The sequence below is a fragment of the Amphiprion ocellaris genome, chromosome 1 (genome assembly GCF_022539595.1).
Source record: "Amphiprion ocellaris isolate individual 3 ecotype Okinawa chromosome 1, ASM2253959v1, whole genome shotgun sequence".
In the NCBI taxonomy this organism is placed as follows: domain Eukaryota; kingdom Metazoa; phylum Chordata; class Actinopteri; family Pomacentridae; genus Amphiprion; species Amphiprion ocellaris.
The window spans coordinates 16,911,003-16,937,692 of NC_072766.1; the positions used below are offsets into that span (position 1 = coordinate 16,911,003).

At 41.4% G+C, this 26,690-nt stretch overlaps 1 protein-coding gene across 2 annotated transcripts in view; it reads right to left on the minus strand.

Moving 5' to 3' along the window:
• Window positions 1–217: 217 nt before the first annotated feature.
• The window catches only part of kif26ba (kinesin family member 26Ba), a 98,465-nt gene continuing 71,992 nt past the window's right edge, over window positions 218–26,690 (minus strand). Inside the window, exons 9-28 of one of the 2 annotated variants that reach the window (XM_035955525.2) lie at window positions 25,138–25,254; window positions 23,575–23,761; window positions 22,546–22,735; window positions 18,977–19,148; window positions 17,882–18,220; window positions 17,623–17,793; window positions 17,005–17,134; window positions 16,585–16,840; window positions 16,336–16,440; window positions 16,007–16,134; window positions 15,072–15,251; window positions 14,668–14,963; window positions 13,870–14,545; window positions 12,833–13,773; window positions 12,429–12,673; window positions 12,120–12,269; window positions 11,819–12,033; window positions 7,984–8,249; window positions 6,156–6,303; window positions 218–3,914 (exon numbers count right to left, since the gene is read on the minus strand). In XM_035955525.2, coding sequence (XP_035811418.2) covers window positions 3,766–3,914; window positions 6,156–6,303; window positions 7,984–8,249; window positions 11,819–12,033; window positions 12,120–12,269; window positions 12,429–12,673; window positions 12,833–13,773; window positions 13,870–14,545; window positions 14,668–14,963; window positions 15,072–15,251; window positions 16,007–16,134; window positions 16,336–16,440; window positions 16,585–16,840; window positions 17,005–17,134; window positions 17,623–17,793; window positions 17,882–18,220; window positions 18,977–19,148; window positions 22,546–22,735; window positions 23,575–23,761; window positions 25,138–25,254 — 5,061 coding nt within the window. In that variant the 3' untranslated portion in view covers window positions 218–3,765. Of the gene's footprint in view, window positions 3,915–6,155; window positions 6,307–7,983; window positions 8,250–11,818; window positions 12,034–12,119; window positions 12,270–12,428; window positions 12,674–12,832; window positions 13,774–13,869; window positions 14,546–14,667; window positions 14,964–15,071; window positions 15,252–16,006; window positions 16,135–16,335; window positions 16,441–16,584; window positions 16,841–17,004; window positions 17,135–17,622; window positions 17,794–17,881; window positions 18,221–18,976; window positions 19,149–22,545; window positions 22,736–23,574; window positions 23,762–25,137; window positions 25,255–26,690 lie in introns of both variants that reach the window. The other variant, XM_023286426.3, reaches the window with a different exon arrangement.

Here is a 26,690-nt window from a genome sequence, read left to right on the forward strand (position 1 = left end):
TGTGCAGCCAAATTCAGGGAAATGTAGCAAATGTTCATGTCACAATGTATGAATCTGTTAGCTGCCTGCCAGCTATGTTACATCTTTTAAACTTCTGTTTGAGTCATAATGCAAAATGTGGATATTTAATCAAGACCGAGACGTAGCACACACCCGACATCTTGCTGGTACTTTGTTGTCTGTTCTGTGTAACAAGAACAAAGAATCAGATGTGAAACTCTTTCAATACATTCCTTTATTTACATCCCTCCATCTTACTCCTCCATCAACACAATGTGTCAGACCACATCTCTCAAAAACAGTACATCTGCAGAGGACTGTGTAATCTTGAATCATGGAAACAACTCATACACAGCCACATCCCTTCATTTACACTGATGATGTGTAGCTGTTTCCTCAGATTTACCAAGGATACCTATGAAGGGTATGTCTCAGAAGAATTTTTTTTTAAAACAGAAAACTGGTTTTAATCAGTTATCTGGAGATTTTCCAATCTCTGTCTTCAGAGGAACTAAAGTTGAGTCTTAATACTAATGAGAACATCTGTTTTTGGTAAATGTGGTCTGACTCAGACTTTAACACACAGTACTCCTTAAGAACTTAAAGATGCTATGCGCCAGATTTCCAGATAACACATTATAATTCTTGAATGCTCCTTTAACAGCACATGTCAATTTATTCCTTAGTCAATGTTTTAATTTGCTGTTTGCCCTAAAACCTGACATTACATCTTCTATTTGTTGAAATATCAGATTTAAAGCGCTCTGCATAGTTTATAAGGACTAATACCGTATGTTTCCTATAAATAATATGCAGACACCAAAACTCCATGAGATTTTCAATTATTGCTTGAATTATAAAGCGCTACCATGACAGATTTGGCAGTGACACATCAGGAAGGAAACCTCCCACATAGCATCTTCTAACTGGACAGGACAATACAGGCCATGAGCTCGTCCAGAGGCTGGGCTTCCCAAAACATCCACTGCTGATTACACAAGGCTGTAATACTCTAGAAGACACGGGCGTTTCAATTAAAGCAACACAGCTGTCTTCACACTACATGTTTTTTTTCTTCACATGTATAAAAAAAACATTAACCATCACTGTGAATTTCTGGTTTGTATTGAATCCACTGTTGTTCTGGAGCCACACGACTGATGAATGTTTTAGGAAACCCATTAAAATCCCCAAGAGGAACAACAGGAGCAAATGAAATCAACCCAAAAAAATATACAAAATAAAAATGAGCGCATATATGATATGTGCACAGTATATATATTTATATATGACATGGGCTCAGCAAAGTATATACAGTTATTTTTCTGTTTCTGAAATGCATAGTAACTTTTTAAGATCATAAGGTGTAAATAAATAAGAACATTAATTAGCGACTTTGCCCTCTAGAGCTCAAATAAATAAACTTTCATTCATGACTTGCACGGTGAACTGGGAGATAAAAACAGGAAAATGATCGGAGCTGCCTCCGGTGGAAACACTTTGTAGGGCCAGTTTGTCAAAAGGATTTGGGGTAATTTCCCTCTGGATCATCTCCTGTCTGTCCCTGCAGGTGGACGCCACGTGAAATGAAAAGCTGTTACTTCTCTACACAGCCATGCAAAGATCAAACCTCACACAGTTAACTGCATATTTTCTGCTTCTGCGTCCGTCCAAAGGAACAAAACAGTGTTTGTGCTCTTTAGCAGAGAGATAAATTTAGCACCACAATGCTATTGACAAATCATACCGATGTCATTACAGCATTTCCACTCCTCTGAAGTCAGTGTCTGTTCCTCCTGTCACCTCAGGGAGGATTAACAGCATCTCCCAGAATGCTCTCTGCTTGCAAAGCCACTCAGAAGAGAGGGTGGTGATACGGAGAACAACAGACATGATGGCAGCGATGTAGAAGAAGCATTTGAAGCGTTTTGTTCTGTATTTCAGAGGGAAACAGGCTCTTCCATATATTTATATTTGTACAAACATTTAGATCATAAACATCTCAAGCACCATAGATAATAATATTAACAAATTTTAAGTGTTGCTATCCATCCCAAAAAAATGGAACCAGGCAGAGATCTGTGCCTTTTAAACCGGCTGTCACCTTTTCTTTCAGGAATTCTCTTTCATTTCTTTAGATATTTTTGTATTTGTTCCTTTACAATGTTGGGACATAATACTGGGACTACTTAATCAACCCATAATTGTAGTCTCAATGTATTTTCAGACTAAATTCACCACTTTGTTCCAATAATCTGAAATTTAAATACTTTCTATCAATGGGTGTACCCTGCACCTGTGCCGTCCTCATTTATTTTTAAATATCTCTTTATACTCTTTTTTTCATTATCCTACTGTTATAAATAGTCTCTACATGGTCCCATTGCACTCAAATAAAAAAGGATACCTTATTATAAAACACACACATTGACGAATCATTCGGTTTCTTTTAGAATAGAGCAGAACAACACAGATACAAAGAACAGACAGTCGGCCTGTCAGTCAGTCGATGGATGTACTTAACACTGGATCAGAGAAAACATTTTCATTTCCACTCGTGTGTGACTCAGACATTTCATTGCTTTGTCAACATGAAAAAGCCATCGTATCTGTATCAGGGGAGATAGAGTGTATGAATGCCACAGAGGGTCAAAATTCAGATGTTTGTGAGTAAAGTCAAGATTAAAAAAAAAACAAAAAAACACAAGAATCTTTTTTTTTTTTCAGCTTAAACACACAACTCTTGGAAAAAGATGTGTATGTTTTTCAGTTTAGATTTTTGGTCCTTGCAACAGTTTTATGGTTTCAAAGAGGACTTGGTGTTACGTTCCGCAGGTCTCCTTCAAATTATTTTAGTTTCTCATCGATGCACCAAAGACCATACATTGAAACATACATTATTAGTTTATCATATAGTCAAACACTGACCCACAGTAAAACATCACATTTAGAAATGACCATAAATTAAAAAGATTTTTCAAAGACACTGATCTTTTGTGGGCTTTTTTTTTCTATGCTAGCACCATACTTACTGCATGTACACGAATTCAGAGAGAAATAATTGGTCTTGGTATGTGGAAATGTTCACAAGGCACTTATCCAAATCATTTTCTTTGTCCTCTTGTCTTTCTGCACAATAACACCAGGCCACTCTGTCATCAGCACTCCGTATTTACAGCCACGACTCAACTATGTAAACTCTAAAAAGTGCTCTTCCAAAACGATGAGAGATCTTCTCTTGCAGCTCTTCTTTGTCCTTCTGTTTAGAAAATGGCAGTTTTTGTTTGTCTTTCTCCCTTTTCTTCTCCTTACATTCTTAAATGTCCAGTCTGAGAGGCATCTCTGCAGTCCAGTTATATTTGTTCGCTGATCACTTGGTTTGATTTTTCCTTTCAGACTCACAACAGTCTGTTTTGGCAGCCATGTTTGTCTGATTCAAAGTGTCCACTAGATGCTGTTTAATGTCTGTTTCTGAGGTGGTTTTCAGCCCCAACAGAAAAAAATCTATGATCTCTTCTGTCTGTTGGTCTGTTGGTTATCTTTATCTCCGTTAGATTCATCTGTCCTTCTGCTGACCTACATCTGGAGGAGGCGACATGCAGGGTCAAGTATTCAGTCCATCCCTGTGTCCCTCTTCCATCCAATGAGATTTATTTGTCAAATAGATATTTTCTAAATATGTTTGATTAATTAAGGGGCAAAAGGTCCAAACATCAACACTAACTGAGTCCAGCTGTATGTCTGACTCTGTGTCCCTCCTTCTGTCTACCGATGCCGTGAAGACACATCGAAGCAGGTAATCATCATGAGATGAGCTTTGCAGAAGTTGACTCTTGTCTCCAGTTTGTCCGTGACAGTTTCCAGAGCTTCCAAATACTCCAGGGAGTCCACTTCATAGACCTGCTGTAGCTCAACTAGATGGAGATGGAAGGATAGAGAAAATGTCATTCCTCGCTAAAACACTGTTGTATATATTTTGTTTCACTCACTGCTTCAGCTTAAAATATAAGGACTGAACATTTTCTCATTGTCAAAGAAGCAACTGAAATGAACAAAAGCAGTAATTAAAATGATTAAAGTAACACGATTTGTGTTTAAGTCAAAGCCCACACATGCAGCACTTCTGTACAATGATGACACAGTGTAGCTTATTTTTAGTCAATTTTAGATACAGTCTTACTGCTCCTAACAACAAAAGCACTTTTTGTCCCGATTTCAGTAACATTTGATCAAAACTACAGTGAGTTGTTGTGTAAAATTTACATTTTAGAGGAGCCAGTGGGCCTGTAAGTGAGTGTCAGTAGTGGAAAGTAAATAAGTAGATGTACTCAAGTACAGTTTTGAGGTAGTTTGATTTTACATGGGTCCTCTCCACTACATTTCAGAAGGAAACACTGGTGCTGTACTTCAGTACATTTGACAAATTTAGTTATTTTGTTATGATCCTTCTCCAGCCCCTGCCCTTCTTTCCCCTTCTTCCTCCTTTCTCCCTTGGGTCCTGATCTGTTTCTGTTTTGACCTGTCTCTTTTTTGCTGCCTCTGTCTGTCACCTCTCCCTCCTGCTCTCCCTGCTTCACCTGCCTGCATTCTGCTACCTGCTGATAACTGCAATGAGTATCAGCTGCAGTAATCAGCTCACTCCGGACACCTGTTCACAATCACCTCTTGCAGTATGAAGCTCAGCTCATTCAGTTACACCTCGCTGGATCATAAAGGCTCACACGCCGTCATGGATTCTCTTTCCCACACTAGGACTCAGTACTCTCCCTGTATTCTTGCCTCTGCCAGCTTGTCCTCTACCCAGCCCTGTCCCAGCTTTCATTCTGTTTTTGGACTCCCCGACCCTTCTTCCTTGTCAGTTTTTGTTCCCCGTTTGGTTAGTGTGTCTTATTGTATTCAGATTGGTTTTCCATTGTTCTCGCCTTGTTAAGTTTATCTTTAGATTTTGTAGGGTTAGTGATTATTTCTCAGTTTTAGTTGGCTCAGTTTGCCTCAGTTCAGTCCTTTTCCTCGTCGATTACCTCTGCTTGTCTGTAATGTTCTGTTGATGATTTTTCGGCATTTCTGATTGGATAAAGTTTTATGTTGAATTCCGATTGTTAGCCAGTTTAGTTTTGTTCTTCCCCGCTGCTCAGTTTTCTTTATCTGCATCTGCTTTTGTTCTCGTTAGTAACATAAAACTAGTATTGCCCATTTCCCTCGTGCCTGCCAGTTTCTGTGCCTGCATTTGGATTCTCAGACTGCCCCTTGTAACATATTTGGATAATAAGTTTTTTTTTAAAAAATACAATCCATTGTTGCCGACTAAATCAGTGGTTTTCAACTTTTTAGCCACCTATAAACAAGTGTGGTCAGGGTCACATTTCTGATGTCTGAGTTGATAATAGCACCACCAAATAGTGGTTTTTTTTTTCCCCCTCTAAGCTTCTCACATAGTTTCATTTCAATAAAGGTTCAAATAATCCAATATCTCATCAAAAATTTCTTCTTTCCTCTCAGATTATTCACACAAGTCCTCAGATTTATCTGCTGTTCCTATATATAAAACTGGATATGAAGTAGTGTAAATCAGCTCCACCTGTAGCTGCTACAACAGTAATATGCTCCTTACACACGGATGCTTCACTATTCATAATCTAATCATGTCTCATATATAATAATATATCAGCCAAACTAGTACTTCTACTTCCATACTTTAACTGCACTTTGCTTGGTCATAGTAGGATTTTTCATGCTGCACTTAAACAAAGGAAACTGGAAAATAAAGGATCTGATTACTTCTTCCACCACTCGCAGGTGTCACAGACAGGGTAGGGATGTTGACAAAAATAAAGGCAACTAATGCATTGTTGGTTTTGGGCTTTGATTGGGTTTTGCTGACAATTACAAAACTAGAATAACACCAGCCTTTTCCTTTAAATGCCAACAAACTAAGCAACTGAAAAGTGAATTGTATGTGAGGGTCATTACGCTCAGAATTCAGTATGTAGAGTGTTCTTGAATGCCACGAGAGCCAGACAAAAAACAGGCAAATAAACATGGTAACTTGCAGGGATAATGAATTTTTTTCCTAGTCAATCATCTCCCAAAAACCTTTTTCTAACCATCTGAGAGCCTCTTGTCTTTCTCTCACACACACATACATGTACACTTACACTCAGTGGTCCACTTGTGCGGCTCCAGCATCAAGTACTGTTTGGTTTGTTCCAGTTCTTTCTTCAGACACTGGTACTTGGCTCGGACTTCACTGATTCGCTGCTGGCGGTGCTCCAGCAGACGAAGTCTGGCACTGACATACACCACCTCCTGACACAAAGGGAGAGGACGGACAGGCAGACAGATATGGATTTTATTCACCTCTATTTTTCCAGAGGAGCATGTTGGGAAACACATGTGGCTCTTTCTGCTTGAGATCGACACGGTTACATACATTCACACCTCAGCGACTCCCAGCGTGACCAGAGTTGTGTACTTTTGGACACTGAGCAGCTTCACATGGAGCTGTTGGGGGTTAAGTAGCTTTCTTAAGGCCGCTGCAGGGAAAATCTATATTTCATGCTTTTCTCTCCCTCCCTCTTTCCCCAAAGCTCACAGTGCTCCCTCCTTTGAATACATAAAGGTTTAACAGTGTAACCCAAAAAAAAACCTGCACCGTGCATTCATTTGCAACGATTTCATGAGTTTCACAGTTTTGCAAAGTCTTCAGAATTTCTAATCATTTGTAAAATGATATTTTAAATGTGAGACCAAGGGGAAAATTATGTAGATTTATGAAAAGTGCTCACTGTTACTACAGACTACAGTGCATGTTGATTCATTCGTTTCATGAAAATTCCTTACTTGTTGGTTTCTTCCCTCATTGATAGATTAGGTCCTTTACCTTCCAGTGTCTCATTCTTCTACAGCCTCCTCTGGTTCTTCATTAGCAGCAGTGTCCAGCAGAACGCTTACTGCCTTTTAATGTGTCCCCCAACTATTACTCAGCAAATCGGTTTCATTGGCACCAGGTGTAATGGGCCTCCTGCTCTTTTGCTTCTTTTATCTTCCATCCACATCCATTCATCTTTCTCCCTCAGCCCACCACCACAGTTTGAATCCTCATACACTTATTCTCCCTGCTTTCTTTCCTTCCTTCATCTGTTTCACCCATTTTGAAGGTTGGTTTACCTGTTTCTAATATTTGCTTTTAACCTGTCATTGCAGAAATGTGTTTTCTTATGCAGACTGACCAATAACACAATGCATCATGTCATGGCAGCTACTTTAAAACTTCATCCTGCTAAACTTCTCCTTCTGCCTTCTAACCCCCTCCCAAAGGATCTTTTCTTTTCTCACCTCACCTCATTCAGCGTATCTGAAGTTATTTATATTTTCCCCCATGTTTTTATACATGTGGGACAGTTTAGGGTGCTCATCATGAAGCATAAAGGTGTGCTACACCTCTAAAAACATCAATCATGACAGGAAAAGGACTTTGCAAATGTAAGCTTTTCTTTTGTATTTCTGGCAATAATGTGTGCAAAACAAGAATTGCTGATATTGAATTGAATTGAAAGTAAATATACAGTGTAAGTTGTAATAAACACTATTACACTTATCTGACTGAGATTATAAAACACAGCAGCAAACTATAATAAAACAGTGGACAGATGATGCAGCTGCCACACGTCACATTTAACTGATGTTTCTGTAAAATGATGGCTCCAAAGCAGGGATGGCTAATTTTTTTAAATCCCTGTTGCCTTGACTCCTCCCTCCTCGTCCTCCTTCCTCGCCTCTACTATTTGCATTTCTGGTGGGAGGGACTAAGGTGCGAGAAGAGGAGGCAAGTAAAGGAATCAAGGATGTAAAAATGAGATATAAGAAGTGGGATGAGTTTTTCCTCAACAACCCGCCAACTTGATGAAGATCAAAAGTCCAACAGGTGATCATTCCTAGCTCCTCCCTCCTCTTTACCTCAACCATTTTCGTTTTTCATCTCACCTTACTCCCTCCTTTGTCCCTCCTCTTCTGCAGTCGCTCCACATCATCTATCTCATACACCTTGATCTCAAAGGTTTCCGTTGTCGCAGTTGCACCTCGTAGGTTTGAGGGTGCGGGAGGCCCCAGTGGACCATCTACCCAGCATGCACCTGGGCTGGAGGAGGAGGAGGAAGAGGAAGTAACGGCCTGTTTGGAGGAGCGGTGAGAAGGTGATGAAGAAGAAGAGTCCAAGGTCAGTGCTGGGATCAGACGACGACGCTGGAGACCTGGAAGAACAAAATGGATGAAGACAACAATAAAGAGCATTACACGCCAGCCGAATTAATCACAGAGCGCATCCAGTGACATAAAAACACATTTGATGCTATAGTAAACACAGTCGCCCCCAAATCCTTCACTGAGATGACACCGCTAAACTTCACATCTTCTTACTGAGGAGCTCCACTGAGCTTCATTGCTTAATGATTAATATATAGCTGCACAAAGACCTATAGTACTATATATCTGCATATTAGTCCATTCTATAGGGCACCGTCAGCATGCTTGTATGTGGAAGCTGGTAGATCTCAACCTGTTGCAGCTTAAATATACTTAGGGCAAATAGACAAAGTCTGAGACAACCAAGAAAACATCTTCACCAATTTGACAGCAGGTGGTGCAGCATTTACAACAAAAGGTGGCAAAGTGTGAAAACACAGCCAGAAACACTGCAAGCAGCACAGACGTCAACAGAAGGTTGAGGAATTTCTTTGGGACACTAACAAGTGATGACACGCTTGTTGTCATGGTGACACATGACATTGCTGAAGTTGATTGTCTGAGGGGAAAAAATGCTGTATGTGTATCGTCAAAATGCTGAAAATGTTTTCATTGTTATCTTGTACTTATTTACAGCATGATCTCAGGGTCATTGCTAGCTTAGCAAAACATCTGGACCACTGGTTGCCTGGCAACCTCACAATGACATCAAGGCTCCATGAAGTGAGTGCAAGAAATAGTTTGGCACAGAACTAGAGGGCTTGATTTAGTTTCATTTGTTGCCTGTGGACAATGTGAGGTTCATTCTTTCCCCTGTTTCGATACTTAATGTTAAGCTAAGCTGCTGCCTGTAGCCTTAAATTGGACGGACAGATAAGAGAGTGGTATTGATCTTCCCATCTAACTCAGGAAAAAGAAAATATGTGTGTTTCCTTCAATGTTGAATTATTCCTTGAGCCCTTATAGCTGAGTAGTGTTTTGTCATCATTCAGTTTCACAGGATCATTCAGAATGAAAAGGCAAAAAAGAAAAAATTCATCCAGTCCTATAGCTGATAAAATAAAACCATATTCTGCTAAATACATATTTTCATGGTTTGTTTTTGAACATAATTAGAATAGAACAGAATATGAGAAAATGCTTCCTGATTGTTGTTTCCCTTCTCCATCTACTTCCATACAAATTTGCCGATTGTGTACCATCTACTTCAGTGAACACATGGTTGTAATAAAGTGCTATGGGGGCAATATAAAAATTTATTACTGTACAAACTACTATAAATTATGCAAAAGCGGGATGCTGGTAGAAAACTGTTAATGATGTAAGTTAATGTATTTATTTTAGCAGTCATTGCCCTCTTAACACAGACACTTCTTTCTAGCTGCATATTAAAGCTGTTAAACTTTAAACTTCACACATTTAAACATGATACTGAAGAAGAGCATTTCAGTTCGACGCTGTCCCATAATCAAGGATGTCACTTTATTTTTTGGTCAAATCAAAGCACAAGCAGATGACAGCTCATTTCTCACGACAGACTGAGACAGTCTAAGCTGAATTATGATAAAATAGTGTGTCTCAGTTGTGTCCATACTGGATGCATACTTTGGCAGCCACGGTATGTACTTAAAGGAAAAAGTATGTGACTGAATGAAGACAGAGGTGGGCCTGCAGCCGTCTTCCTGAAAGGGGTGTGGACTGCAGCAGCTCAACTGGATTTAAAGCTACAGATACTGAAACGGACCATTTCTAACAGGGTGAAAACCAGGTCTATTATAGTCATGATAGATTTATCCATCTGTGCAATACTTTAAGCTAAAACTGCAACTGTTGGGGCACATGACATTTCATTTACTTCTTCAAAAGAAGTCTAATATGGAACCTTTAAGTGTCCATATACTCACTAAGGATACCTTTTACATGCCTTGACACCAGGATAAGTATCTTATAGAGGAAAATGATGACAGAGCATAGATATAAACGCAGAATATTCTGAGTAAAGAGATCACAGGTGAGAGAGCAGAGAAAGAGAAGGAAGAATCACTGAAGGGAAGCAGACAGGAACTCATAAAGGAAAACTATTGTGTGTTTGAAAAGCAAAGAGAGAACAAGAAACAGATAATGGAGTGTGAAGCAAGATAAAAAGTTGACGCTTATAGATAAGAGCAGAAGGTCAGACTCCAATCTGCCCACTGCGCTACAATAAATACACAACGTGGTGTGTTCACACAAACGCTTTGCATAGAAATTGCCGACCATGTCGACAGGAAAGAGAGTTATCAGATTCAACAGGAAGTGAAAGATAAAGTGTCTGAGAGAGGAGAGAGAAAGTGGTGATTTTAATAAGGTTTCAGCTGTCTTTTGGTCTCAGTGCAGCACAGAAAGGTCAAGCAGAGACATTTGTGTTTCATTAGGAAGAAGCGTATAACAGGACAGGGGAAGATTGAGAGTCTGCAGGGAGGAGAAAGTGCAAGAGGAGAGAGAGAGAGAGTTGGATGAATGAGAAAATGTGTGAGAGGAATAAATGAAAAAAATATGAAGGGGGGAAAGTTGGTGAATAGAATTTAATGGAAGTCGAGCACAAAGACAGACTCAGGTGGAGATGTGATTACCATTTCAGTTGGACATTACTTCAGCCTCTGGTACACATGCTCTTCCTTCTTCTCACTATTTAAACTGAAATTAGTCTTCCTAAATCACAGCTGCATTATAACCAGCGTTCCTCAGTTACTGGCTTCACCTTCACATGCAGCAAACAGAGTAATCCTTCATGTCTTTGTGTCAACTTGTGGTATTTTGACAGTGAATTGGCTCCACTAATCCACTGAATCTGCTGCGGTTGAAGCAAAATAAGAGTAAATCCAGACTTTTTGCTGCTTGGCTGGAGGTGAAACTGCATCCTGCACACTTGGATGGAAAGGCTAATTCCAATTTAAATCAATAATCAGAGACACACCAGGAGGAGCTGCCTCTCTGCAATCTGATTTTATGCACATATCCATCCTCATGCTTAACCGATAGAGAGTAATTTGGCAGGCACATTAGCGGCTCTCTGTATTGTGTTCTGGTGAATATATATTCATTACAGCCTACACCAGCAGATTCCCTTTTACCATTTCACAGATGAGTGGTCAGGGTCACCTTACCTACCTGGCACCTCCTGCAACCACAGCTTTCTGCACTTTTGCCTCGCCTGATCTGTGCTTGTCTCACCAGTGGATTCTCCTCACAGTGGTGCCTGTTTTTCCCTTCTACCATTTCAATCTTACTTTCTTTTTTAAAGCTTTACCTGAAAAGCTTTGACATTTTCACCTCTACAGACATATTGATGATAAATTGAACAAAAATCTTGATATTTGGCACTGCTCACTGATTCAGGTGTTAATTATTCATTCATGAAATCTAACAAGTGCTCTTGTTGCCACAGGATGTTTAATTTAATGAGTGTATTTTTAGATCATATCTAAATTAAGGAGTACTATGGCTCTACTGTTTAAGGGAAAATAAATACATTTACCTCCCTTTCTTGCCCCCTTCATAGTTACTATCTGATTAAGTGAAAATGTATAATTGTGACCTGTATTGCTCCGACTCTTCTTGCTGCTCTTGGAGCTCCGTCGGGAGGAGGTGGTGGCTGAGCTGTGCTCACTGAGGGAGTCCTGAGCAGAGGAGGTGCTTCCTGTGTTTTCGCTGCTGTCTCTCAGCATGCTCTCGTAGCCACTGCTGCCTCCACTGTGGTAAAACAAGGCCGTCTTCCCCATGGCCGGGGGGAGCTCACCACTCAGTACGCTGCTGTTAGAGGCAACGTAAGATCAGATTTAAAGATGAGATTCAAAAAATGCATTTCCTGACATCTCTCATTGCACTTTAGCATCTACCTGTTGTCACTCGCGTGGCCGCTGCTGCAGCGGTGTGGTTTCCTGGGAGCTGTGATCTTGCTGTAGGGAGAAGGCAGAGTTTGTACCACTGCTGCCCTCTCCTCTCCCAGGCTGTCACCTCCACCACTTCCTGCTCCAGCTCCGCCTCCACTGAGAACAAAAAAGAAGAAACAGATTATTTACTGAATGCATTTTATTGACATTTTGCCTCAGAGATTTTGCTGGTTATTATTATCATGACCCAAAAATCTTTTGAAATTGATACATGCTACATTTTTTAAGATGTAAAATAAAATAGTACTAACTAACCTTGCCCCTCCAACTCCTCGTTCGTCTGCTGAATCTGTGCCTCCTCCCTGGGAGTGACTCCTGGAACGGGAGCCTGCACTTCCCTGGAGGAGCTCTGAGATTCGACCGTTCACCGCCCGGAGAGGCAGCTTGGCAGTCAGGCTTCCCCCTCGACTGCGGCTCAGAGACTGTGTAGACCAGGATCCAGGGGATGGTCCCTGCTGCTGCTGCTGCTGCTGTAGAGGACCCTGGACTGAATTCTGGGGCTGAGGAAACAGTAAATGGTTTAAGTAGATGGCTGGACAAATGAAGGCTATGACAGATTTAAGCACTTACATTTAGTTTGTTAATGCATGCGTTTCTCATGTAAAACTAAAAGTACAACAGGAAGGTCTTACAATCATTGCTAAAACATTCTTTCCTACCTTTCCATTAGGAGGAAGGCTGGAGCTGCGGCTGGTAGTTTGACTTAAAGATTTGGTGGAGAAGCTCAGCGTCTTGGTGCTGGAGGCAGACAGACTCCTGGCTTTAGGACTGCTGGTCATCAGTAGCTTACTGACCGCTGAGATCTTTGACTGGCTGCTGGTCTTGGCTGGTGACTGTGGAGCACTGCTCGGACCAGGACTGCCACTAAAACCAGGGCTGCCATTGTTACCAGTGGGAGAAGATACTGATCCGGCACGGGTGAGGCTGCGTCCAGTGCGAGGCATGGTGCTGTCCCCCCTCACTCCTCCTCCTCCTCTAAGGCTCTCGCCTCTCTCCAGGGAGAAGCAGTCATAGTGATGGGAACCACTGTGCGAGCTGTGGACTCGGCCCAGAGAGTTGGTTCTGTTTGCGAGTTGTTCCAACTTGGCGCTGAAAAGTCTACTGCTGTCGATGCTGGAGCCTCGCTGCCGAATGGCTCCTGCAGAGCCACATGCTGACACCGCTGCATCATCTGCTGAGCTGCCCAGCGATGAGACTCCATGGCTGGGCTGGTGGAGAGGACTGGCTGCCCTGTTTCGCTGCTCAAGGCTGGACTTTCGTACCGGTGGCAGAGGTGGGATTCCCCCCTTCTTGTGGGAGAAAAAAGCCTGTTTTCCATTTGATCCCCAGCGGTCAAGAGTGGCGCGGGGGCTGCAAGGAGTTGAAGTGGTGACGCCAAGATTACGGTACTCAATTCCATTGTCCAAACCATCGTGTCGGTTGAGACGGTGCCACCCGCGGGGCAGACTCGCTGTGCGGTGGATATCTGGGCTGTAGATGCTGGTCAGGCATTCACCTTGGACGACAACAGCAACCATCTCACAGCCATCCACCACTCTCTTAAAGGAGTCTGGAGATGACACCACCTCTCCACCTGAACTAGAGCTGCCATGATCCCCACCTGGTGACACAGGAATAACAATAGAAGACCATGAAATAAGAAATAACACATACTTAAAAAATTCCACTTTGAAACAACCTCTTCACTGTTCCTTACCTTCCCTGCAGGAGCTCCGATATTCTCCACTCCCAGCCTTCTCTCCTGCGTGGCTCTTTGACTGCTCGACCTCCCTCTTCTCTGGCTTCACTTCACACACAAGCTCCCTGCACCTTCCCTCCTCAGTGCCACGTTTCAACCAGGGGTCTTCGAAACTCATCTCGCTAGAAATAGAAGCTAAATGTGCTGCGTTGGATTTGACTGAGTCTTTCATTAAGCTGGTCCTCGTAGGTGAGGAGAGGATGGTGGGTTCCTGTATGACCACTGGTTTGACACAGGGGTGAACATTCATGGTGCTCTTGAAAGGAGAGATGTTACCAGGTCCAGCCAGAATTTGGATGTTAGTTTTAGCCATAGAGGGAGGCAGCTTTCTCAGCCTGTCTTTGGTTGGAGTACCTTTATCACTCAGGTTCTCTGACAGCACCAGCTCTCCTTCCAGACTCCCTCTTCTTGGGCCGCCACTGCTCTCGTAACCCTCGACTCCAAAGCTCTGGTTGGGTTCAGGATCAGCCAGTGCCTCCCCTTGCTGACTCTGTGACTGGCTGAAGCTGTGGAGAGACTGATCGGCTTCACTGCCCATGCTCAGATCACTCATCCAGGAGGAGATGGGTGAACCACAGTTGGAAATCCCTGTTGCTAAGGCTTCACCTTCTATCCGCAGCTTGGCCATTGCCACCTGCAACACAGAGCAAAGCAATTGGGTAAAACACCTTGAAATCCAAAAGACAAAGGAATACGATGTGCCTGCTCTGGTTTGAATCATTTGAATCAAATGCAAAGTAAGACAGTCACACTAACCTCTGCCATGGCAACAACCTCTGTAACTCCTGAGGTGGTTGCAGGAATTTGATAATCCTGCACGGCTCCGTCTGAGGCAGCACCACTGATAACGCTGACGGGCTGAGATGAAACGAGGGCAATTGCAGAGCCACAGTCGCTGTTGAAGCTGATGATGCTTGTTGGACGACATGCCAAACCCTGCATCTCAGCAACATCAAGGTGCTCCTCGCCTCCAGCAGCCACACTGTACACCAGCTCATCCTCCCCAAGCATGAGAGGTCCAGCTGTTCCTACAGACAGTGCTGGTCCTGAGGCTGCAAGTGGAAGAGAGAGAAAAGTGCATTACCACAGTTTTTCTTTTCTTAGTTGTTCGTTGTGATTACATGTATATTATGGTTAAGTTGTGTTCTACTGTAACTCACCATCTTTGTGCGTATCCAAAGGTATCGGTGGTACGTCGTCGTCACAGAGCGTCTCTGCTGAGCCCAGGCTGGCAGACAGAGATGGAGTTGGCTCTCGGACTTGTGGGCTCATGCCTGCAGGAGAAGTCCTGGACAGCAGAGACTCTGTGGAGGAACGGCCACTGTCTGCAGCCAAACTGTCTGCAGAATCACAAACACACGTTTGGCATTGTAATTAACTTTGTGTTCCAAGTGCAGAATACAAACACCCACTGGTACGCTGGTAATTTGGGAAACTGGCTTCACAATTGGAATGCCAAATTCAAACCACTGGTTATTAGATAAACTGTGCTGTGCTCAGGTGACTCTAACTCTCACCATATTTTACCAGACTCAATAACAGACTGTTCATACATATTTCGTCAATAGATATAAAACAAAAGGATTGGATTTCTACTCTGTGCAACAATGGTCTTGGACATGGCCAGTATTAGTAAGAGAATTTCTAAAAATTCTTTTCAAAATATATTCTATCTGTATTATAATTTATTTGAGGTCTTTATCCAAATGGGAACAACATTAAGGAGGAACAAATTTACTACTACTACTAACAAATTTGCTATACATGAACTGTGTCTGTGCCGATTTTTAGGAGAAAATTCCCATACACTAAAATATAACCAAACTGTAACAGAAAAAATGTAAGAATCATGTAAATGATGTGTTCCTTATGTATTCGGTCACTCGTGAATTTAATGGACTTGTACTATTTTGGTCCCTAAATCAAGTTTTCAAAGGAGAAAACACATTCAAAATGGGAAATTCAAACTGAGAAAATGAGGTTCAGAATGAAACGGGAGATAAAAGTGAAAAAATATTCAGTCACCATAAAAATCAATTATATATTTCAAGGTTTCAGTATAGTTCTAAGGCATAAACAGGAAAAAGATACATACTGTCTGATGTCAGAGCATCTGTGGCCTGGCCGTCCTGAGCCAGAGTGTGTGAGGACAGAGGAGGTGTTGCAGGCATCACACCTTTCTGCGTGTACACTTTACACCGCTGGGATGGGGAGGATGGAGGTCTGGAAAACAAAGAAAGATCATGATGGAGACAAAAATTATCTTCTTACACATCAGGATTGTTCAGTATTAGAACATGGAACTCACAGTACACTTTTTTTTGACAATTTCTAAATTAATTTTCATTCAAACCAAAATAAATGAATGATGTCCACAGTCAATATTATTTTCTATAGTATGTACAGTGTGTATGTGTGCTTCACCTGTACTCTGAGGTTTTGGTCAGACTAGCAATGCCGAGGCGTGGTGATCCTAGAGGACGTGCCTTCCCGTCAGTATTACTGCCCACCACATTCAGACTCTCATGGCTGTACAGACAGACAGTAAAGGAGACGTCTTATCAGTTCAAGTAATATATGTCTCAAAGGCCAATGGCAACACCTTCAAGAAAAAGTGCTTTAATTAAAGTCACAGTTCTTCCTTTTTCTGCCTAGAGTGCCACTCGTCTTCACCTGTCATGTAAATGGGAGCTTTTGGTTCTGTGCAGGGGGTTCGAGGTGATGCTGCTGCTGCCTGTAACACTCCTGGTACTAGTAACTATGGGGCATCCAGAACTCTGAGCAAGGCTGTGGATCATCGTCTGGGCCAACTCAGCCTCCTCCACCACCTCCTTGATGTCCTGCAGCTGCTGGTCATTGGTCCTCCTCCTGGATGCTGCTGCTGGAGAGGAGAAGACCTGCACTGCTCCTCCTACAGCACAAGCAGAGCCTGGAGATGGTGGACAAATCAGTGTTTTCCAAGGTGGGGGCCAAAGGCCAGGTACAAAACAGTGAAAAGGAAAATGTGCTTGATTTGACTGCCAATATAGTCAGTTCTTTGGGTCACCCAGTATAAAAATACAGAACATACAATAAATGAAATGAAATCTTTACCTGTTTTGGCTTCTGTATCCAACACAGCTGTAGAACCAGAAGCAGAGGCAGGAGCAGATGAAGATAGACATGACTCTTGTTTGGTCCCTTGTTTGTTAGCTGGAACCTCCTCGAAGGGAAACTTTGCCACCTGTAAAAACAGACAGTCATAGATGAAAAAGAGCAACATGCTATTCTTTATATGACAGTAACTGAGACGACTGGATATGATTATTGTCACATATATGTAACATGTGTTACATATATGTAACGAATGGAGACCTGAAGAAATATTTTCCCAATAAGGTAACTGGGTAAAACAAATTTAAATGTATTTTCTGTGACACAATTGAAAGAAATATTCTTATAAATTGCCATCGAAGCAGAAACTGTGACAGCAAGCTAAAGGTTACATGGAGATAATGTTAAGTAGATACAAACAAAACCCTTTTTACATTTAAATAGATAAAGTATCCAACTTGTCAGTAAAACTTTCAATGTACCACCAATTACAGATCCCATCACATGAACAGAACAATTTTACACTTCTTTTTATAATTTGCTGCTTTATCTAGATTGTCGTCTTATGCATATATATGGGTTTGTTTTTCTTTGCATAATAATGATAAAAATGATCACCTCCTCACTGCCATCAATGCAGTCCAGTCTCTCCTGCAGCTCAGCAAAGGTGTTGCACTTCAGGCACTCAGCTCCTTCCTCTGGGACGGGAGCCAACGGCTGACCGAGTAGAGACTGAGAGGACTGAGGCTGAGAGGGGCCACTGGGCTGTTCGTCTGGCTGAGACTGCACCTGCCACGGAAATCACAGAAAAGTAAGTCATCTAATATTTCCTTACATGAAATCGTCTCAACCCTGAATGTACATATCTTTGAATCACCTTGTGCTGTGTTCCAGCTGCCTGACTTTGACTTTGGGCTTGATGCTGCTCCGACGTTTTTCCTCGAAGCAAAGCAGGAATAATCGGTACGAATTCTGGTGGTCCCTCATTGTCCGTCAGCTCTCTATCTGACACCGCAGCTCCATTTGGGCCCACATAGATCACGGTGTCACATGACTGCTCGCTGCTGGAGTATTCGTCAGGGTCACTGGACAGTCGCAGCAACGGGAGGTCGGAGTCGGTGTCACCACGGTGATGGAAAGGCCTGAGGTGGGTCGGCCGACGCATGCGACCCTCCTCACAAGAACTTTCTCCCCCAGAGGAGCTGGAGGTGTATTGCTGAGGCAGGATTGGATGACAAGGAAAGTGGTGGCAGAGAAGAGCAGTGAGAGAGAATATATTCTCTTTTTTAGATTTGCAGAGTGATATGTTTTTTGGACATTTTAGCATGTAATTGACAATTCACAGTGGAGATGAAAGGAAACAGAGAATACAGAGAGGAGACAAGTAACCCACCAGCGTTAAGATCAGAACTTTAATCTAATGTAATTCAATTTAATTCATTTATTCCTCTTTCTCCCACACACTGCCTCTTTACAGTATCTCAGTACTTCAGATTTCTTTTCTAGGAGGTTCATTGTTTGAGCTCTAAAGCCCTCAGGTTACCCTCTTTTCTCTTCTGCTGAACAATTTGGAAATAAGTGAGCATTGGAAGTAATAAGTGAGAGATGATGGCAGCAACAAAAGGAGACAAAGTGAAAAATGTCATAATGTTTTTAAATGAGATCACCACAAACTGGACATCAGTTAACGTCCATACACGATTTTCACATAAGCTACAGATAATAAAACATTATGCAGTACAATGGCAAGGCAATGAGCAGGATGCATACGTCATAGGACTGTTATAAAACTGACATTGTCACCGATTAGAAGTATAAAAGGTGAGTTATGTATCCGTCTGTTTAAGGTATATTACCAGACACTGTACTTGCCTTTATCTGGACATTAATGTACCTAAAGTTTTAGTTGTATGCCATTAAGAGAAATTATCTCTCATTTTTAATGAAGCATCAAGGTTTGATTAAAACTCACCACAGTCACTTTAGTTTTCTTCTTTTTCATGCGGAGGACCCGGGAAGCAATCTGGATGGTGGAGAGGGTTTCTGAGAAATCTCTGGGTGAGGCAGAGATGTGAGCAATCATGGTGGTCCGGCAGTTCATGTTGCCTAGCGACTCCCTTAGCAACATGGTCAGCTTGCTGTCCCTGGTTACACATACACACCGAGATGTGAGCACTGCAGACATGTTGGAAACGCACACAGCCGCTTAAATATGTGACAAAACTGGTCGATTTTCTACAAGGCGCCCACATACGTCTGACATTTGACAAGGGATTATTAATAGCTCGTCTTGATCAGTGAACATGCTAAAGGTCCGTACAATAACGACACAACATCAGGCTGACATATTCCTAGAAAGGAAGCTAAGAGATGAAAAAGACAAAAATAATGGTTAATTAATTAAGGAAACAAAAGGTTTCTATTCCACACTGAAGCTCACAAAGTCTTAATAGAAGCAGTCTTGATATCATGAAGTCTAATATTGGGAGATGGTCTATGTCCCAGAGAGATTATGCCAGCAGATGGGAGAGTAAAAGTAGGCTGTGTGTTTAAGAAGAGACTTTCTCCTGGGTGGGCTACTGCAATCATTCATAGCCTTTTGTGTGTATGTGTATGTATGTATGTGTGTGTGTGTGTGTGTGTGTGTGTGTGTGTGTGTGTGTGTGTGTGTGTGTGTGTATACGTATGTGTGTGTGCTGAGGCCTGCAGGCTGACAGTGAGTACAGCTCCTCTGTGGCCCGATACCTCACGCTGCTGTCCCCCTTTTCTAAAAACACAGCCTGCAGTCAAATCTCAAACACACATATGTGTACATTCACACGCACACAAAGTATGTACACACTCCTATCTTGACCTCCTCTTTTTCATCGCTGCACTCTTCCTTTCTCTTCTTCTTTCTCAGTTTGCCGCCTCAGGCTTCAACGAACCTCCTCTTTCTTCCTCACTGTGTCTATCGCTCTGCATCAGATTAATGTAGGTGAACTCATGACTCATGAAGTATTCATTGGGATGTTAATTCAAGTGCAGGGGATGTTGGATTAGATCTTACCTTTCAGCCTGTGCTAGATTTATTGCCAGAGTTTTGCCAGGGAGGACAAACGTATATGTAACATGATGCTCTCTAATATATATATTCCTTAATCTCGATCGCAAATCTCAAGAAGAAACAGTGTGAAACTCATATGAGATTCCATCCATCATCTATACACTTCTTAATCCTCATTAGGGTCATGGAGGGGCTGGAGTCTATCCCAGCTGACTTAGGGACACCATGGATAGGTCACCAGTCTATCACAGGGCTACATATACAGACAAACAGTCACACTCACATTGACACCTACAGATAATTTAGAGTTACCAGTTAACCTCAGCATGTTTTTAGACTGTGGGAGCCACGTATGCACAGGGGGAACATGCAAACTCATGCATAACGATCCTGGGAAGGCCGGGATGCAAACCAGGGATCTTTTAGCTGCAAGGCAAAAGTGGTACCCACCAAGCCACTGTGCAGCCCGTCGTATGAGATTGAACTGCTAAATTAATCCTGACTTTTCTGGAGTGTGCTGGAATTTGGAACAAAGCTCATTTTGCTAATACTGAGAACTGTGATTGCCAAAATAGACACTGGTGAAGGGAAAAGTTTGGCCGTGTTTGATAAAGAGTCAGAGAAAGTCTTGGTGCTTTATGATTCAATAGGGGTTCTGCCAAAGGAGAAATATGGCAGACCAGTTGGGAAATTGTCTGATTTTGGAGAAGGAGCTGTGCAGAGTGTCTGGTGAGAAAGATTCATGTATAGTAAATGGCTGTTTGGGATTGCATTTGGCTGCTTGAAATCTTGCAAAAGCCCAACTGTGGGTTTTGTGGCTGCCTCTTTTCTTGAACTGGGAGGCTATAAACGCAAAAGTCCAAAAGTATAGAGATCAACAATAGATTCACTGGTTACCTAGCAACAGTACAGGCACAGGACAAGGATTATGAGAACAGGATGGGACCCTATCCTGAGAGCAGTGAAGCATTGCAAGAGCAGCTCAGCAACTGTGATGAAAGAAAACGAGCAGAGTTCCAGGACTCAACCTGAATTTAAACACATTTTTTCCAATATTGTCACATCACAAGAAACAGTGTCAGTTAGTGGCTGCACTGGTTTCTAGATGGAAAAGTTGATTGGTCATTTGTTTTATCAATCACTGTGGCTCAGACTGGATGTATCACTAAATTGTTCTGTGCAGACATTCATGATCTCCACATTATGAAACCAGCTGATGACTTTTGTGAACACCTGAATTTTCTTCTGGCACCAACATGAGGTTGACTTCTTGTGGTAAAATTCTATACAGCTATTCATGCAAATCAATAAAAGTAAAGTTATTCAAAGCAGCCAAAGGGATTTTTAAAATTATACTTTGTCCGATGTGTTATGATTTTGCTTTATAAATATATACCTTCAAAACTAATGACATTCCCATCGGGCGTAGGTCTTTGTATTTGATGTTAATTAGACATGTTGGTAGAATAGAATAGAATAGAATAGAATAGAATAGAATAGAATAGAATAGAATAGAATATTAGTCTGGCAAGTTGCTTATCCCTCATGCAAACACTGTAGTCACACCAGATAAACAACAAAGGCACATAAATATTTGTATGACAACACTGATCGTCTTTCTTTTTTCTTCAGAAAATGGAGCTGCTTAAATGCACAGACACTTTTTAAAAGTAGTCCTGCAGTGACCCACTCTATCGGTCATGTTTTCAACAGTGTCAGACTTGCATTAGTAGTTGGTTATCGAGCAGTGGCAGAGACACAGCATCGATTGTTGAACCAGTCCAATCCCATCGCACAGTCTGAGTCGCCAGTGCCAAACCAGACTCAGCAAAGCTTTGCTTACAGCTTCACTGCTAAGTCGCAGGTTGTTTTGCAATGTAAATGCAAAAGCTGGTGATTAAATTAACCCAGCTAGAAGCACAGAGCTACACAGCCTTAAGGAGAGAGGAAGAGTGAGAAGAAGGGAGGGAAGTAAAGAGGAATTAGAGAACAGATCGGTAAAAGGAGGACATTTACAGTATCATATACTGTACATACACTGAGCGGCTACAAGTCACTACAGCGATTATGATTTTTTTTTTCTATTCTATGCATTTTTTTTAATCCACCTGATTACCTCTGGCTACAGTCTCTGACTCTGTTATCTCTCCCTCTCCCTTTCTCCTTCGCTCTCATTGCCAGTCAGTTAACCAGCAAAATGAATGTGATGAATATGTAACAGCAGCTGTTGTTGTTTATAACGCTGAGTCCCCCAAACCTGAAGCACCTTAAGAAAACTGCCTTCCTTTCCTTTTCTCCTCCAGCACCAAAACATCCTGCTCTCCTCCTCAATCTTCTCCTCACTCCTCTCCTCATTTCTTTCACCCAGTTGTTAATTTGGCCTCTCATATCCTCCTCTTCAATTTCTGCTTCAGTTTCTGCTCCTTTAATCAGAGCATCTTAGCACACATCCCCTCTCTTCTAGCCTCCTCTCTCCTACACTCACACCAACCTACTTGTATGGGATGTGTTTGCTCCCGTTGACCAGGGCCAAGATCACGTTGCCGAGGGCGGACAGAGAAAGACACAGAGGGGCCGAGCTGGGTGAGGAGTTCTCCTTGCTTTTCCCACCACCTCCACCTCCGAGTACTTTAACATCACAGCTGCCCAGGTCCAGCAGATGGAGGCGACTGCGACCTCCTGACACTAGCAGAAGAGAAAAAATGGGTCAAGAATGAAGGAGAGACAGAAGTCAGTGAGGGGTGGGGATGTAAGAGAAAAAGGTTGAACAGATCGTAGATTTATGTAGATTTCACAACTTAAATATGTTAATGCAGTACTGAATAATGTTTGTAATCAAGTCAATTGATTTTCAAATCAATGAACAACGTCTGCAGCAGTAAGTTTGCAAGACAAACGGTGTATGGTCTCACATTAGGTGCTTATTTCATCCTTAAATATTCACTTGCCTGCATGTGCTATCTCTATGTCTTTCTCTCATACATAAGCAAAGATAAATACACATTTCTGCTCATGTCTCTCACACTCCCACGAGTGCACTGAAAGTAGCTATTATCAGTGATACTTTGGTCAGACATCTGTCACATTCTCTCTTTGTCAAACGCACAGCTGCTCAACGCTTCCCCAGCAATGCAACTCGCTTATTTTTAAATACTGATGGAAAAAATAAAAACACAGAATACATAGTCAGCGGTAGATATGTGCACAACTCTGTCAAGGAGTTTGATTTTTAAGAACACGTGTGCAGATCAATCTACATATATGTTCTTAAATATCATGCTATTATTAAAAAACAGCATATTTACATCTCCTTTTATACAACTGCAATTATAAGGTGTCAGAGTGACAACAGGTAATATGTGATATAATAATATTAGTGATAATAGTGTGGTATTGTGTAGTAGTGAGCTATGTACATTAACTGTTGTTGTTGTGGTGTCTAGTTGTTGATAATAATTAGAGAAAGTAGCACCAGTAATAGCAGCGATAACCACAATGACAGTGTTGGAGTGAACAGTACTTACTCCCTCCTTTTCCTGTCTTTTCCATACGATACTGGTATATGTGTAATGTAAACAGCATATGTGAATTCCTGTGTTCTTCCTCTGTGGTGTTGGGGCGTTGGCTGCTGTGGCGAGCTGCTATGGCTGCATCCAGGAACCAGGCTGCCTTTTCTGGTGTCGGGGCACGAAGTTCCGACTGGTTCTGGAGCTGCAAAATGTGTAGAAGAGGGAAAAAAGAGTGAATTTTACACTTTTATAGACATGATAAGGAAGCAGCAGTGAGTGGCCAGAGGACAGACAGCCAGACAGGAGGAAAGGTGCCGCTTCATCTTAGCTTGAGGGACTCAGTTTGCCCACCAAAAAGTCCCTAAACATTGATAATAGTGTGTACTGTCAGGATTTAGCATGTAGGGGACTGACTGGCATATTCTAATAGAGCATTTCTAATGTGCCTGCAGGTATGTCAGAAAGAAGTAGAGGGAAGCAGAGAGAGGGTGTGTGTGTGTGTGTGTGTGTGTGTGTGTGTGTGTGTGTGTGTGTGTGTGTGTGTGTGTGTGTGGCACTGCAGGATATTATTACTGATGAGATTATGTCAGATTAGTTAAGGATTACACAGATGTGCTTGTATCAGACTCTCTAATCCTATAAACATATAACTGCACTCACACACACAGACTGGGGCTCACCCACTGTCACTCAGTTGTTTTTGGCATTTTTCTGCATACAAACACTATTCAGATTACTGCTGTGTAGTTACTTGTAAACGAATGATGGTCACAATTAGATTTAATGCCATGTGAGCAGCCCTTTGTCTTCTGAATCTTGGTCATCAATTGGTAATTATCAAAGACATTTTTTAAAAAAAAGAAGCTTGAATAAATAAGAAGCCATTTCAGAGTTGTTTTTCCACATCTGGTCATGTGAAGTCTTTTTCATTTCTGTTTGTTCTGTGGTTTAGCCAGTCAAAAGCTGTACCTACAGATGAATTAATCAGCCAATTATTTGTAAACCGTCATGCTTTTATGGATAAAAACAGTCTAACAGCATACTAAACCTGCACACTATACCGTACTGTATCCAAGGTGAATGTCTATGTGTGTGCAAGCATGCCACAGGAGCTTAGACAACAGAGAACTGCCTGAGGCGAAAAAGAACAAAGGTAAAGCATATTGACACAAGGCCTGAGGCTCTTCATGCACACACTCACATAACTGAATCTACAGCAGCCGTTACATAAACTAATTCATTCATTCATTCAGGCTTTATTTACACTCAGAGCACACTGAGGTATGAAGCCCTCGTTTACAATGTAACTCAGTAAGATAATAAAATATGTCAAAACACAAATAATAAAGTTAGATAGCAACGAAATATTCTAACAAACTTAGTAATATATTAAAAACATGATTTTGAGCATTTTCGCTTTAAAAAAAAGAATGAATCAACTAAAACAAGAAAATAAAAAATCTGAATTACCCAATTCACGAATCTGTCAGCTGTGTGTGTGTGTGTGTGTGTGTGTGTGTGTGTGTGTGTGTGTGTGTGTGTGTGTGTGTGTGTGTGTGGGTGTGTGTGTGTGTGTACCTGCATGCCACAGATAGGGTCCTCACACAGGTAGACTCCAGGTGACTGTCCATCTTGTAAACTCCCTGTAGCCACTTCAGACAGCAGATCCTTCAGGTTCTCCTCTTTTCCCCAAACCTACACAAACACACACACATTGACCAATAGTAGTCACCTCACTTTATTTTCTGTCAGACTTTTATGTTTTCAAAGCTGATCTATGATCTCATCTGCTCTAACCAATCTGAAAGGAAAAATCTAGCCTTCACAAACTCGTATTAGAGAGAAGTCACTCCTAAGTTGTGGCTGCTAGGGGAACTACAATTGCAGATGCAAAAAAAAAAAAACTAAAAAGACTCCTTAAAGTTTGTCGCTCTGTGTCAGTATGGAGAAGACTGTGAAGCTGTGAGGGAGAAAGTAAAGAATAAGTTCAAAAGCCTCTGAAATACATTTTTCGAAGCAAACCCTCTGAATCCCAAGCAGTTTGGGGGCATTTTCTTTTGTTCCTGTCACATTTCTTCTCACTGTGGGCTCATTTTTACTGCACTATGAAGTCCAAACCTCTATGGAAACAGCACAGCTATGGCTAGAAGTAGACAGAACTCAAAAATGTATTTGTGCGGCTAAAGACAGTTATAGTGCCATAAATCATTTAAAATACTCATTTTGTTGACCATTTATTTTCCAAAAATTTTAAAAATCATGTAATTAACATATACACTATTCCAAGTGCCCACAAGTGTTACCAGTACTACAAAAAAAAGTTGACTTTGCATATCATAGACATTTTACTATTGGTCAAATTAAATTTTTAATTTGTTTCCTTTTGTCTACTATCTGCTCTGTGTAAACACAATTTGCAGTTCAGCTGAATAGTCTCTGATTTTTTTTTTGTGTAACATCTGTGTCACTTATGGCTTCCCAGTTGCATTGAAGCATGCAGAATTTTAGCTTTTTTTTTTTTTTTTTTTTTACAGAATTTGATTTCTAGCAGCAATATAGTTTGGAAGGATTTTTAGATAAGACAAATAAAAATAAACAGATTTTGATGGAATGTCACGATTTGAATTTTGAAAAGGCTTACATTTGGTTTCGTTTCACAAAGGAACGGCATGTCATAGATAAGTAGTTCATGGACAGTCAGAACAGTTCGACATTTTATGATTCTTTCTGCTTTTATACTTTCTGATAAATGGTGTGGTTTTGTAAAGACAACATACCTTTTCAAACCTGCTGGTGGAGGTTCAGAAAGTTAGTCTTTGTGTTTGACAGATTTATGTTTAAGATAGGAGGCTAATATTGAATTTTGTTGTACTCATTACAATCATTTTGTTGTCACAGTTAATGAACAGAAGGATGAAGCTTCTACAAAACATGAATGCTAAAGACATGATATTATGAAGTCTAGTCTAGGTTGTCAGATACTGTGATTTCTAAACATGAGGGCAGACATCAGCTTTTTGGTGTGTTTCTGTGTTATCATGTTTGGTACAAGGCCAAAAATAAAATGGTCCACCGAGAGGTATTTTCTGAAAATGTTCAGGGCCCTGAACTGTACCAATGTACCAAATTTC